The sequence below is a fragment of the Lepidochelys kempii genome, chromosome 8 (assembly GCF_965140265.1).
Source record: "Lepidochelys kempii isolate rLepKem1 chromosome 8, rLepKem1.hap2, whole genome shotgun sequence".
NCBI classification, from domain to species: Eukaryota; Metazoa; Chordata; order Testudines; family Cheloniidae; genus Lepidochelys; species Lepidochelys kempii.
The window spans coordinates 14,554,876-14,568,827 of record NC_133263.1 but is presented as its reverse complement, the minus strand read 5'-3'; the positions used below and the strand labels follow the sequence as shown (position 1 = coordinate 14,568,827).

General features: G+C 40.0%; 1 protein-coding gene across 5 annotated transcripts in view; it reads left to right on the top strand.

Annotated features, from left to right (window-relative positions):
* Positions 1-13,952, top strand: part of FNIP1 (folliculin interacting protein 1) — a 93,915-nt gene that overhangs the window by 22,839 nt on the left and 57,124 nt on the right. Inside the window, exon 1 of one of the 5 annotated variants that reach the window (XM_073355619.1) lies at positions 6,196-6,962. The exons of the other annotated variants lie outside the window; for them this stretch is intronic. Within the exon in view, the coding sequence (XP_073211720.1) occupies positions 6,952-6,962 (11 nt within the window). The 5' untranslated portion in view covers positions 6,196-6,951. Of the gene's footprint in view, positions 1-6,195; positions 6,963-13,952 lie in introns of those variants that run through there. 5 annotated transcript variants of the gene reach the window in all.

The window sequence follows — 13,952 nt, the reverse complement described above, 5'->3', positions numbered from 1 at the left end:
ATCCCCTAGAGCTGGAGTCTTTTCTCACACAGTGGTTGCAGGATTTAGATGTCCACCAGGGGTCATCTGTGTATCCCCTGAGCTGGACAGCAGTCCTGTTGAACATGAGTTTGTTGGTTATGGTCTTTTTGGGTTACAAAGCAGTGTATGGCTGCTAGCTTTGGGGAAATCTGCTCTGCTGGTCAACAAGTTACCTACCGGAGTGGCGTGGCATGCAGTTTGCTAGAATCAGCACAGCAAATCAGTGATGCTCCAAATACTATATAATAGCAGCTGCAGTATTGTAAACTCCATGCATTCAACAATCATGAGATTTTAAAAATACGTTTTTTTTGCCTTCTGGTTTTTGAGTCTTTGTCAAGCTTTTCTCTGCAACCACAAGGGCTAGGTACTTTTTTCTTTTTAAATGAAAGCTGAGATTGTCCCGTGATCACCTGACTACCGGAGCTGGGGCTTTAAGAAAAACACCAAGTGTTGTCAGATTCACAATAAAATTGTGAGAGTTGGTAGTACTGACTTGAGGTGGTAGTCGTCAGGTAGAGCAATGGCAGAGAACGTCCCCTTGTGAGGAGGGAGGTCCTATCCATCTCTCTGTCCATGTTGCTTAGATGAGTCCTTGAATTCCAGGGTGACTGGCTGAGCTGTAGCTGGAGACAGAGGGGAATGAAAAAAAAAATACACTCAACTTGGTTTGCTGCACATGGGGAATTCTTCAGGCAGACCTGACAGTTTCCCAGTCATTCTGTCATTTTCCAGAGCCCTTGAGTTCTGGAATGGTCACGCACCCTTACAGGAGAAAACAGATGGTTTCATTTAATATTCTCCTATCAATTGACCAGACAGGAAGGAGGAAAACATGGTGCAATCGGTGACCTTTGTTTGGATCTCAGTGATATCACCTTCATGTCTTGTGTAAAAAGCAGGGATCCCATATTGTGCCTGGTCTCCTGCTGCCACGATGCCAGCCAAGAGAGGTGTTTTGATATTAAGTGTGTGGATATATGCTGTATGGGTACATTGGTATTTATAGGGTATGGATACTTCTATCCATAATCTTTTATAATTGGTCTGTTTGTTAGGAAGTTACATGACTGTTTAATAAAATATTTACTTTTTCTTGATATAGAAGCAGATGATAGGCCATCAGGGTGCTAAGGTGGTGTAAATCAACATGGAAGCTCCATGGAAGTAATAGCAGTATTGCCAGCTATCACAAGTTTTATCAAGAGTCTTACAATACTTGTTTTTCTTAAAGCTCTGGCTCCTGGAGGCATATTATTAGGAGAGTGCCAGATTTAATTGATTTAAAAAAAAAACCAAACCACAACCTTTTCTAGCCTTCTTGCAGAGAAAAGCTTGAGAACATGACTCCCAAAGGCTCAAAAAACCAGAAGAGAAATAAAAAGAACCCAAAATGTATTATTGTTTTTAAAATCTCATGATTCTTAAGATAATTTTGTTATTTTGGGGGCCTGATTCATGATTTTTGAATGTTGGAAATTGATGATTCTGTGATGGAATTTTGCTGATTTATATCCGCTGAGAAGCTGGCCCACACACCTTCAGATTCAGTGGCAGCAGAGATCTTGTATTCAGACTATCTCTATTGATAGTAAATGTTTTCATATCTTCACAGTGTGCCCTTTTTGAGTTCTTTGATGTATTCAACATATATATGACCTCCAAAATTTTAAAATACGAAGTCACCGTTTATTCATGTAAGAAATCGGCTTAGCAACTCATAAACTTAAGCTAGTAACCTTGTTTTTTTCAAGTACCTTGAGTTGCATTGAAATTGCTTCGTGTCCTGCACTGTGAAACAGCCAAAATTAGTTTTTCATATTGATAATTCACAGTGTTGGGAACTTGCAGGAAGTGTTGATGCTAGTTTTAATGGGGGAAATGCAACATATTGTGTGCAGAGTAATTTTATGTAGAAGTTAAATGTAGATGCTTTACCATTGAATGTTAGGTTGTCTTTAAGACTATGCAGAAGGGATGGGAAGACAGAGGCAAAAGTTTTGTACATGGGTTTAAGGATCAAAGAAAACATTGCCAGAATTACACAGAAAAAAATCAACACACTAAAAAAGGCATCCTTTCCAGACAAGAGAATTTCATTTGCTTTTTAAATATATGACCTAAGTGAAGACAAGTTCATGTTCCACACTCTATTATAATAACTATTTATATCTATCGGGAGTGATTTGTGTTGGGATTTTTTCCCAAAACTTTCCATTAAATACACACAACACTAAACTATTTACTCTTTATTTTTAATAGCTACAGGGAGAGATTATTCAGCTCTCTGATTACTTGGGAGTGCACAATAAAATAACTGTTTGGCAGGGGAAAAAATGCCCTGTTGTTTTGCAGTACCAGTTGGTATTATGTAGGTTTGTTTGGTGTCTCATGTCTTATTTATAGGAGATGGCAGTTGGAAACTGGATACAAAACAAACACCAGTGTTCCAGTGTAGTTTAACTATGCATTAGATTCTTTCTCTGATGGTTTATTTTTACATTAGGCATCTTTACTTTCTTAATTTTTCATGTAGTTTTTAAAGGGGGACACCGTCCTGCTCAAGCTCAAACATTTACCATGTGAAAAGGAAGGTAAATCCCATGAGGCATTGCACAAGGTCTCTTTGTGTCAGATTCTTATTTAGGGTCAAGTCCCTTTACACTGTCAAGAAAAGTAATTACTCCAACTTGAAGTCTTCTTGGCTTAGTGTGAGCACCATGCGTAAAGGGTTTGTAGGATTCGGTCCTACGTTAAAGATTTGTTATTATTTATATATATAAAAGCATTTCTTACTGGAAACCATAGGGTCTAGTGTTCTTTAAGGAAGATAAATCTGGGGGCCTAAGCAGGTTGACAGGATCTATGATTCTATGATCCTCTTAAAAGTTTCTCTAGATTGGTAGAAAATGCAGCTCTTTCAGTTATCTTGCTGAGGCAATATGGGTTGCCTTCCTTCTTCCTGATTATCTTGGTTGCTGCTAACTTTAAGCTGCTGAGAGAGCCTGGATTCATATACATATATTCCAATTCCACACCTTTACGGTTCTCTATTCAATACTGTCAGTTTCTTTTCCCAGCCAGCAAGGAATTCAGTAGTTCTTCTCTACAATGATCCAAAAATGCACATAAAGCAAAAAATTTTAAGTCTAGCTCAATAGTAATTCCATATTTCTAATCAGGTTTCAAATCAAATCATCATTGGTTTTTCATTATGTTTTTCTGCCCTAGCTTCAAGCTTCTATCATCTTGCATTACTAGCCAAAGATAGGACCATTTCTTGGCTTTGGTTTTTGGTGTAAATGCACCAAGCATGTGAGGGAACTTTACTTACGTAAGACAAATTCTAAGCAAAAATAATTCATTGTGTTCTCTACTATTGGACAAAATGGCTGAAACTCCTTTATTTAGCCTGAACTTGGGGTTCGAATAAACTTTTATCTCAAGAATTTAGAATCAGGTGATTTGTTCCCCAAAATTGCATTTATGCTTTGGCTGCAGTTTTGACTCCGTATACAGTAAAGGCAATAAACGCCTTTCTGTGTGAGTGGTTATTTTATTCTGGTTTAGCTGTACTTTGTTGCCTTAGTTTGTAACAATCTAGTATTGTGATCTGTGCAGGAAGCCCCAATGACTTAAGGATGAAACCTCCGGCTTCAATCCTGGATGCTGCTACATGCAAAGAGACCCCTGCATCTAGGCAGGCCTTCAGTGTGCAGAGAGCCTAGGATCCTCTATCATGGAGTTCATTGTGGGATTGAGGCCTCAGGAAGGACATTTTGGCAAATTTTGCTTTTGAACTTTGAACTTTTAAAGTATTTACCAGCTGTGTTGCCTAAATTGATATTTAAGCCCCTAAATAAACAGCCTGATTTTTCAGAGGTGCTGAGCATCTGTATCCATTGTTGAAGTCAATAGGAAAATATTGGCCTAAATGGGAAACTAAGACAACTCTGAAAATATTGGCTTAAATGGGAAACTAAGACAACTCTCTCTGACCTACAAAATTTTTAGAAATCCTTTTTCATGGAGGCACCTATCAGTATTAGAAGCTGCATCTCTATCACAAAATTAATTCCATGCTAATAGCACAGGGAAGAGGACACAACTGTGTATGGGAAATAACCAATAGTGTAATTAGATCTACTTTACTAACTCCGAGCCTGATCTTGTGCTCCTTATGGGACCAGAAACTCCCATGGTCCTCAGGTGAAGTGGGGTACGCATATATCTCTGTGGAACAGGATGTGTCTCGGGTAGCCATCCAGGAAAAGGTTGACTGTTTCTGTATGTATGCATCATGGTGGTGGTGTTTCTAACTTATCCTATGGCCTTCCTGAAACATACAGAGGATTGTCAGTATAGGATGCGGTAGTTGTTGCTGTCTGTCTGTAGTTCTGAGGCTTGACTTCACTTAGCACATCTTGAGTGATATCCATTCAGATTTTTTTCCTGCTCACTTGTTAGACTGTGGCTGCATCGTCTTTCAAAGCTTGTCTCTTTAATGTGCCTCAAGTTACTGTGAGATAATATGGAAACTTCAGGCGTTACTCCTGTAAATAAATGTTTACATAATACATTGGGCTCAACTCATCACTGCTGCATCCCTAGGAAAAAAGGTCACTTTTGACATCATTGACTTTTATAGAGAGCAGTGCATACAGAGCACATAACATAGATGGTTTTCAAGCAATTTCATTCTAGCAAGAGCATGTTACTGTATTATTAGTTATGCCCCTTGGTAAGCAAGAAGATAACTTAGGGTCAAATGTTATCATCTATAAGGGAGCTGAGAGTATGAAAGGCAGAATCTGAGTTTAAGGCACCAATCCCGCCCGCAATTTCTCACATGATTAGCTTTTCTCATTTGAGTAGTTCTGCTGATTCCACTGGGATTACTCGCTAGTTAGGTGTTATGTCAAACATATGCATAACTGTTTGCAGGATCAGAGCTTTGGTCCTTAATTTTGGTCACTCTAATGAGCACAAGAGATTGTAGTTCAGGATGTTATACTGAGTTTCTACTTCTGGTATTTATTTCCTTTTCCCATTACAAGGGATCAAAAAGTCACCACTCAAGTAGAGTTTTGAGGTGAAATCCTGACTCCACTGAAACCAGTGGGATTTTTGCAATTGGCTTCAGTGGAGCGAGGGATTTGCCCTTGGAGTCCTAACATTCTGCGTGTTCCACAGGGGTATCTGTTTGTACAGGAACTCTGTGTTCTTCAATGGAATTCACCCTGGAAGGTAGGAAATCCTCTGCAGGACAGGCTCCAGGAATGACGTTTGTGAAGCTATGTATTAGCTCATTCCGCTTCTATGAAATTAAGGGATTAGCAGTAGTAGTGCATTTTGCGATGTGGGGGATGCTGCAGAAAATCCTAATGTTGGAAAACCGATTCTGATAACTCCCTGTGTATCCTAGGTGCTAGCAAAACCCTTAAGTTTCCAGATACAGAGTAAAATTAAAGTGGGGTTCCTCCCAGATTTTTAAGGATGATGGTCCCCACTGTGTGTTGTTTTTCTACCTCTGCATATATCCTACTTTTTCACACTCACACACACACACACACGCTGAACCTTTCTGGATGTTTCACTGTCCACCCAATTCCAAAGATTTTGGGACAAATCCTGTAAACACTGAGCTTTTTGCTCTTGTGATGGTATTACCAAACAGCTTCCATCTATGGCCAGGGGTTACCCCAAGAGCAGTTATGAAACCTTGTTTACAGCTCTGAAGCTGGTCAGGATTTCTTAGCAGGTCTTATTACACATCTCCTGTTTCTAATCTGTATATTGCCATCCAATTGTCTTGACTGTTCCTGATTACTTGTAATCTTAATGAGCCTCTATAGAGCATACAGTGCCTTCTTTGTTCCTATTGGAGATTGATGGTGGGGAAAGATAGAGGTTGCTGGAAAACATGAAATGTTTCCTTTTTCACTTAGCATGAAACATACTTCAGTTCTGCATTGTAACTGTGTATCAACAATCCAAACCTGTGCAATAACTGTGAATAATTGTAGGCATCATTTTTGGATTTCCAGTATAAAGCAGGCACCCTATCCTGTTAAACCTTTAAAGGCCTTATTTTAATGGTGAAATCTGTGTGCATGAATCCTAGCAGAGCTGGGATTGGCTGGCAGGGTCATTGCAGATCCAGGTGGCATATACTGACAGCTCTGGGTCACATGATGGCTATTAGTGCTTGCTTTTCCACTCGCCTGGCTCAGCCTGTCAGCCTGGGTTGGACTGGAGCATCCTGCAGCTTCCAAGAATGTCAAGGGGGAGGTGTCTGAGAGCAAGCTGCTTTGTTTTTCTCCCCTCTTCTTCGATCAGTCTGAATTCCTGACAAATGTGGATCCTGGGGGTTTAGAACTGCAGCCACAATTGCCAGGGAATTCTGGTCATGAGGCTCAACCCATATTGGATTCACTAAAGAAGAAGGATAGATTTAAACTGGCATGTACAGCCTACGTTGACTGCCAAAGCAGCACTTAGCTATCAAATGAATTAGACTGATCTTCTCTCCTCCGCAGTAATACACTTGAGGAGACAAAGGAACTGGAAAAACAGACAATGTTTACTTTAGTAAAGATCCTGGACTGGGCAGCGGAATGGAAGGACAGGATATTGGTTATGAAACTATAGGACAGTGTAGATGGATCCTTGTGGAAAAGTCCATATTTTGCTTCAGGGATCTGCTTTCTTTAAGGCTGGTTTTATGATCCGGTTGCCAGGATTAAGCTTTTTGCATTGCCGCATGGAGAGTCTTTTGTTTGAGTTAAATTCAGACCTCTCAATATGTCACCTGACAGTCTTGTGGTTTTGGATGAATATGGCTCATTGCTATTATTAACCTGGGTTGGCAGCTGGGCATAACAGGAGTTTATAGGGATTCTGAAAAGTGGAACTGCTTGGGGGACAAAGATGCTTCCCAGGTATGATAAATCCTCACGTTATTGAAATTATTTTAACAATTTGGTTACTAAATATCTTAACAATAGATCTGATGCCATACCACATTTTTTTATAGAAATGTCATGCTTTCTAAAATAGATATAGTTGATAATGCCTATAGCTGTATATAGAGTGGCACTATTCTGCATTTTAAAAATACCTTAAATTAATGCCATTTGCTATAATTTTGCAAAGGCTAATGCTGATGTGCTAAAATAATGTTGTGTTGTGTAAAAGTGTTGTGTTCAGGGCTAATGAATTTAATCTGAAGGGACTAATCTTGCTTTTTGTGTGTTTTTATATATTACAGACTGGTTTTCCAAAAGAACAAATTAGGGAAAGTGTGTGTGTCTGTGTGTGTGTGTTTGTAAATTCTCTTGAAACTAACTAGGTGTTTTCTGGAATGGCATGCATTAAATATACCCAAAAATCTATGTTGAGGAATTGCTAGTGTTGACTTTAAATTCTTGATTGCTGGAAGTCAAGTTGTAAAGATGGTCAACATATTTAATCCTTTTCACAAACCTTCTGGGGTATTTATTTTCACAGTCTCAAGATGATTGCAGGTTAACGTGTTAATTATAATATGGTTAACCAGTCTATACTGTGTTTTTATATTCTGAGTACTTTTTCTCGGGGGCCAGCAAAGAAGAACTAAGTCCATATTTAAAAAGGCATTTAGGGTGTATTGGAGTTTAAAGTGTGAATTAGGCATCCAAGTGAGAGCTGAACGGATAAACAGAGGCAAGTGACTAACAGGTGGGAGTTAAAAATGAAAACAAACGAAGTTAGTGTAGTTTGCAGCTAGGGACTCAGACAGCAAGTTAGAATTTAGGAGCCAGTAAAGGTGGAAACCAGCTGAAGTTTAGGTCCCGGTATACTGTACAGAGTACAGAATGTCTGACCGTTTTCTGTGTGACCAATGGTACAGTATGTGCACAGTGCAAGCAACACAAGGATCCCAGGGACTGGGTATTACAGTTACTCAAAGTGAGGATTGCTAAACTGCTAGATCAATGAGACAGATTTATAGATGTGACACAAAGCTGGCATTTGCAGCCTGCAGCTGTGCCCTTCCTCCTTCCAGGGTTGGAGCACCAAGAAATGTAAAAGAGCAGACTCAGCTTTCATTTACAAGAAAAGTCAGCTTCTAGCCCTCTTCCTCGTGTCAAGCCTTGAAAACGTAACCTCTTCAAACCAATGGCTAGGGATAAAAGCTTGTCAGTGATCCTGCTTTAGAGATCATAGCTTATTCCCTGACAGCCATCCATAGCCACAGACCCTTGATTGTTGGAAGATCCCAGACTAAGTTCACAGCTGTAGGAGGCAGTGTCGACGAGGGCAGTAGGGTAAGCTGCCTCCCAATCAGCTGACCCTGACTGTGGCCTTTGTCAAATCACATAGGTCAGAATTTTCTCTGCGGGATTGGGCCGTACATCCTAAAATTCACCAAAATGAACACACAACCCTGCAACAGCCTGAGACCTTTTAAGGACAACTGTACCTTGCAAAGCTTTTCTAAGTGTTGGTCCTGTAATTGCACTAGCAATGGAATCTCCTTATCTCCTTCCCCCATCTGCAACCATAAGGCCATATTACATCTCAGAAATTTAAGTAGAACTCCTTGCTGAAAACACCATGAATGCAAAGCAGTGGTATGAACTGGATTCCCTATTCTTGGATAATTCCTTTCATTTGCATTTCTGGTGTCTCTTGCAAAAATGGCTACATTAAAACTGGAAATACTGTCAACACACCACCCGTTATTTACCTGATGGGTTCCAAATTAGTTGTACTCTTTCAGGAAGAAGATCTATGTGTCCTGGATAGTTCAACATATGTCTGTATAAGTACAGTAGCAGTCAAAACAGTGAGTGAGTTACTCACTTGTGGTGAGAAAATGTTCGAGAACATGGTATGTCCTCGCTCCAAGTCCTGCATTCCATTTTTTTTTTTTTTGTCACATCTTCTCAAAGGCATAGGCATGGAAAAGATCCAGGAGCACACAGCAAAAATGTCTGGAGGATTGGGGAGTGGTAAAGGAAAGGAAATCCTTAAGGTGACAAGGGATGGAACAAGATCAGCAGTAATAGCGATAATGTAATGAATGGTACATAGAAGGCCATTATGGTGCTCCTGTTTACTTCTCCCCATAATAAAATAACTGAGGGGCTCTCAAAATCAATAGGCAGCACATGTACACCTAATAGAAGAATATATATTTTATGCAACTTGTAGCTAAACTGTGTAACTCTCTGCTGCAGGATATTTTAAATGCATACAGCTTAGAAAGATTTCAGAAATGGATTACACCTTTAGACTTAGAATCTAAGCTCTTCAGGACAGGGACAAACTTTTTGTTATATGTTTGTTCAAGACTTAACATAATGGGGTCCCAATCCTGGACTGGGGACTCTAATCACAACTGCCATATACATAATAATCCTCTAAGAATAGCATCTGCAGGTAGATTAGTTAAAACCACAAGGGCTGTGAATCCCCATGCTTCGGAGTGTAACTGATCACCAGCTGGGCCAAGAAAAAATATCCTCCTCCCACTCCCCCACGTAGCATTGTCCTGCTAGCTATGTTATGAAGCATCCGGCATTGGTCGTCATCAGAGCGAGGGCACCAGTCAAGATGGACCCGAGTTCTGTTCCAGTGTGGCTGTTCCTATCAACGTTCTAAAAAGGTGCTAACATGAAAAACATGCAGAACAGATAAGCTGCTGTAAACTATAAATATCATTTGCGTAGATGCTTTTAAAAATAGTTTGAAGTGATTCATCACTGGGCAGTTTTCATACCTATGGGTAACATGATGTTGAGAACAGTAATTTGACTGATAGTTTTAGCTTGCTGTTTGGAGACCTGGCCATATCTTTATTTAAAGAGGTTTTGCTTTTTGGTAATTTAAGTTACAGGTTTCTATTTATTTGGTGTCTTGATTAGTTTGCTCTGATTTCATTTGTACTTCCAGAAAAGTTGTGTTAGTTATTAAAAAGTAACCTGGTACTGCCCCAAGTCATTTAGACATGAAATCTTATTTGAGGTAAAATCTTTGCCAAGAGAAAAAACATCATTAAGGTAATTTCTTACTGTGGTGAAAAAGGTTCTGTTGATATTCTAAAGAAGAACAAGGGGGGTTTGTGTGTTTCTAGTTACAGATAAAAAAATTGAACTTTTAATGGACTGAGGGAGGATTTGTGTGTGTGTTTTCTCATTTATTAAATCCATAGGGATGGGGTGTAACATCATCTTAAGATCACTCTAACCCCCTCAAGAGAAATATCTGTGGTAGCAACAAATGCTGTGTGTTAGAGATGTGTGAGAAAATCCTTTATGAGAGGGAATTCAGAATGGTGACTTGTATACTACTGAACAAATCTCAGCAGTGGTGTTTTAAATGGTTTTGCAAACAAATTACATTCAATGGGATTCAAAGAGGGGAAAGGAAGAGCAAGAGATGTCTGACCATTGAATTTTTATGAGTGGATGTTTTAGCAATATTACTTCTAACAAGATTTGCAAACATTTGTGACTTTTTGAAAATTACTTCGTTAGTTTGGTGATTCAGCCAGGTAGTATTCTGAGAATTCCTTATGCCCCCACTTCTTCCCCATTCAGTGCAGGAGCAGAAATGACAAGGACATTTAAGGTGATAAAGTTAAAAATGATGCACCCACTTGATTGTGTTGTGTAGTATTACCCTTTGGAGAGAAGTCCATCTTTACGATCTAATTGCAGCAGATTCGACTAACATACTATGTGATATCTGGAAGTGTACCTGTAGAACCAAGTCATTCTTCACCATTTAGGGGCCAGGTTCCAGCACTTCATTGCTAAGATCTAAAGAAAATGACTTAAATTTTGAGTTGCGTTTTAAATAATTTGTTTGCTTATATAAGCTTTAAAGAGGCTATTTTTCTCATATTTCCCATCTTTGAACAGCCATATTCTTTACACGATTTGCTAATTACGGATGGGATTTTCAAAAGCTCCTAAACTATTTAGGTGCATGTGAAAATCTCACTCTATACGAATTATTAGTATTTATTTGAGGCCTATGGGAACTACAATAATACGATCAGGACAGGTGATCTGTGGTGCTAAATGAAATGGTCCACCCCATCTTCCTCTGTTGGTCCTTCAGAATATGAAATTTGTGACATCACAATCCTCTATCATGACAACCGACTGAGATTTCTTAAAATCAGCTCCACAGGAAGATCCAGTAGCAGCAGCTGGCTTATGCATGAGAAACTTCTCATTAACAAAACCAGTCAAGATTTTCACAGCAGTGTTGGGAGGTTTAGACACAGCTTTCATTAACATGAGTACTACACATGAGTCTAAATCCCCTAGAGTGCTGTGAAAACCTCAACCAAATAGCAATTACACTTCATAGTAAGGTACCATTTATTAAAAGAATATATAGCTATATGGGTATATCTATGAATCTTTCCTCTCACTCTCCTCCCCAAAGAAAAAGTTTTCTCTGCGTGTTACCATAATTTCCCCAAAGGTTGTTATGCCACACACGTGAAATTGTCAGCAATAGAGGGGCATTATACAAGGCAATCCTTTTGCATCCTTTGAGTCTCGGGTTAAGAGCTAACTAGTTCTGACAGCCTTACTTGGGCCCTCTATCATAGGTAGCCCCATTATGGTAGTATCTGAGTGCCTCACCGTCTTTAATATATTGATCCTTTCAACACCCCTATGAGATAGAGAAGTACCATTATACCCGGTTTACAGATGGGGAATGGAGGCACAGAGCAACTAAGTGATTTGCCCAAGGTTACACAGGTCTGTGGCACTGCAGAGACTTGAACCCCAAGTCTCAGACTAGTGCTGTAACCACTGGACCATCATCTTCCTCTGCAGTGAAGAGAATCCCCCACACTTTGGGAATACAGATGGGCAGATCCTTAGCTATGTAAGTTTTTCTTTTACAACAGCGACTATCTGTCCCAGAGTATTGCTCTGCAGTATTTGTTTTGGGAGCGCGCACTACATATAGCCGACAGTAGTTCGTATATTTTCTCCAGATGCTCTTTTTAGATGTCCGCCTTACAATACTTTACATCTGCTAAACAGGAGAGCAAAACTACTCTGTGTATTCTGTTTCTTGCTAAAATATGTGTCTAAGCATATGTCTACAATGCTATTAGGCACCCACCTGTAGATTCGTACCAGCTGCTTCAGGTTTGCAGGGTTCAGGCTCTGATATCCTCCCACCTCACAGGGTCTTAGAGCCCAGGCTCCATCTGTGCCCAGATGTCCACACTGCAATTAAACAGCCCCGTGAGCCCGAGTGAGCTGGCACAGGTCAGCCATGGGTGTCTAATTGTTGTATAGACATACCCTAACTGCTGAATGGACAGGTGTGAGTTTGAGGGGCCAGCCTGCCTCTATTTACTGCCTGTCCCTATTGAACCGTCTGCTAGTACTCTTTAGTTTCTTCCAATTCAGGGAACACTCTAGTACTGCCAGAGAATATTTTGCAAGGCTAAAGCTGTGTGTTAGAGCTATATTATGTAACACAGATAACACTAAACTGGGACTATCACGAATATGATTTACAGCACACGTTGACTACTTGTATCAAGAAAGTTAAAATGACATGTGCAGAAACGGAGAAGCAAATAGGCTCTTGTTATCTTGCTCAAATATGATGCAGAATGCAGCAAGGGTTTTATATTTAGCTTACTTTCCTCTTAGTGTGTAATCTGCTCTTGGAGCTTGTTATAAGCAGACTTTCCTGAATATCTGGAATGGTTCCTGCCCTTCTTTGCCAGGATAGTGAAGCGATTTCAAAGTTGAATGTCGGAAGTACTGACTAATAGAAGTCCTGCTCTTGTTTAATAGAGAAGCAAATTCAAATGCATTGAAGGAGTGGGGCAAGTGAAAATAATGTTTTTGCAAGCAATGGATTATTATTATTTATTTATTTATTTTATTACTATTACCTGTTTATTATAGTGTCAATGGCATAGTTCATAGAGAATGGTTTCTAAACTTTCCACCCACTTTACCTAGGGGCAGGAGATGCCCCAGCCATATGTTCCTACTGGGGCTGTGAGCGTGAGATTACCTACTGGCCCCGCCTCAGTAGCTAGAGATTGAGTGTAGGGGGTTGGCTTGGGGCCAAACATCCCCAAATGTAGTGGTTTGGTGTCTATCTCAGTTAAATAACCCTCTTCTGGTGCAGTCCCAACCAATATTTGTGTGTTTGTGTTTCACAGTAAGTGACACATGAAGTAGAGCATCACCAGATCTTGAATGGATTCGCATGCCAGCTATCAGTCAGAACTTGTTCAGTGCTGCAGAGTCTGCAGTGTTAATGGACCAGAATCTGCTGCTACTGAAGTCATGGCAAAATTCCTATTGATTTCAGTGGGCCGCAGGATTGGGCCTGCTGGTAGGAGATGTAGGAGAAGGGCAGAGGACCAGCATTGCTTGCAAGCGCTGTACTCTGACTCTGTTGTGCCATTTTAATAGCTGTCCTAGCAAAGCGTAGTACTTTTTTTGGGTAGAATTCAGTTATTTAGCAGTCTGGTCTGCTTTTGAGGTATGCAGCTTTCATTGGGGGTACAGCGCTTGCAAGCAATGCTGGTCTTTTGCCCTTCTCCTACATTTCATTGAGGGTAACTAGCTTGATGTGTGTACACCAAGACAAGACCAGGCTCTTAACATGAGTGGTACATGTGAGTCTAAATCCCCTAGTGCTGTGAAAATCTCAACCAAATAGCAATTACACTTCATAGTAAAAAGAAAAGGAGGACTTGTGGCACCTTAGAGACTAACCAATTTATTTGAGCATGAGCTTTCGTGAGCTACAGCTCACTTCATCGGAACTTCAGTCCTTTTGGTACGATGTCCATCTGTTTGCATTTGGAAAGGAAGATGATGTCTGTCTGTATCTGTACCAGTTTTTTCATGCAGTTGATAGATTTCCACTCCATATGA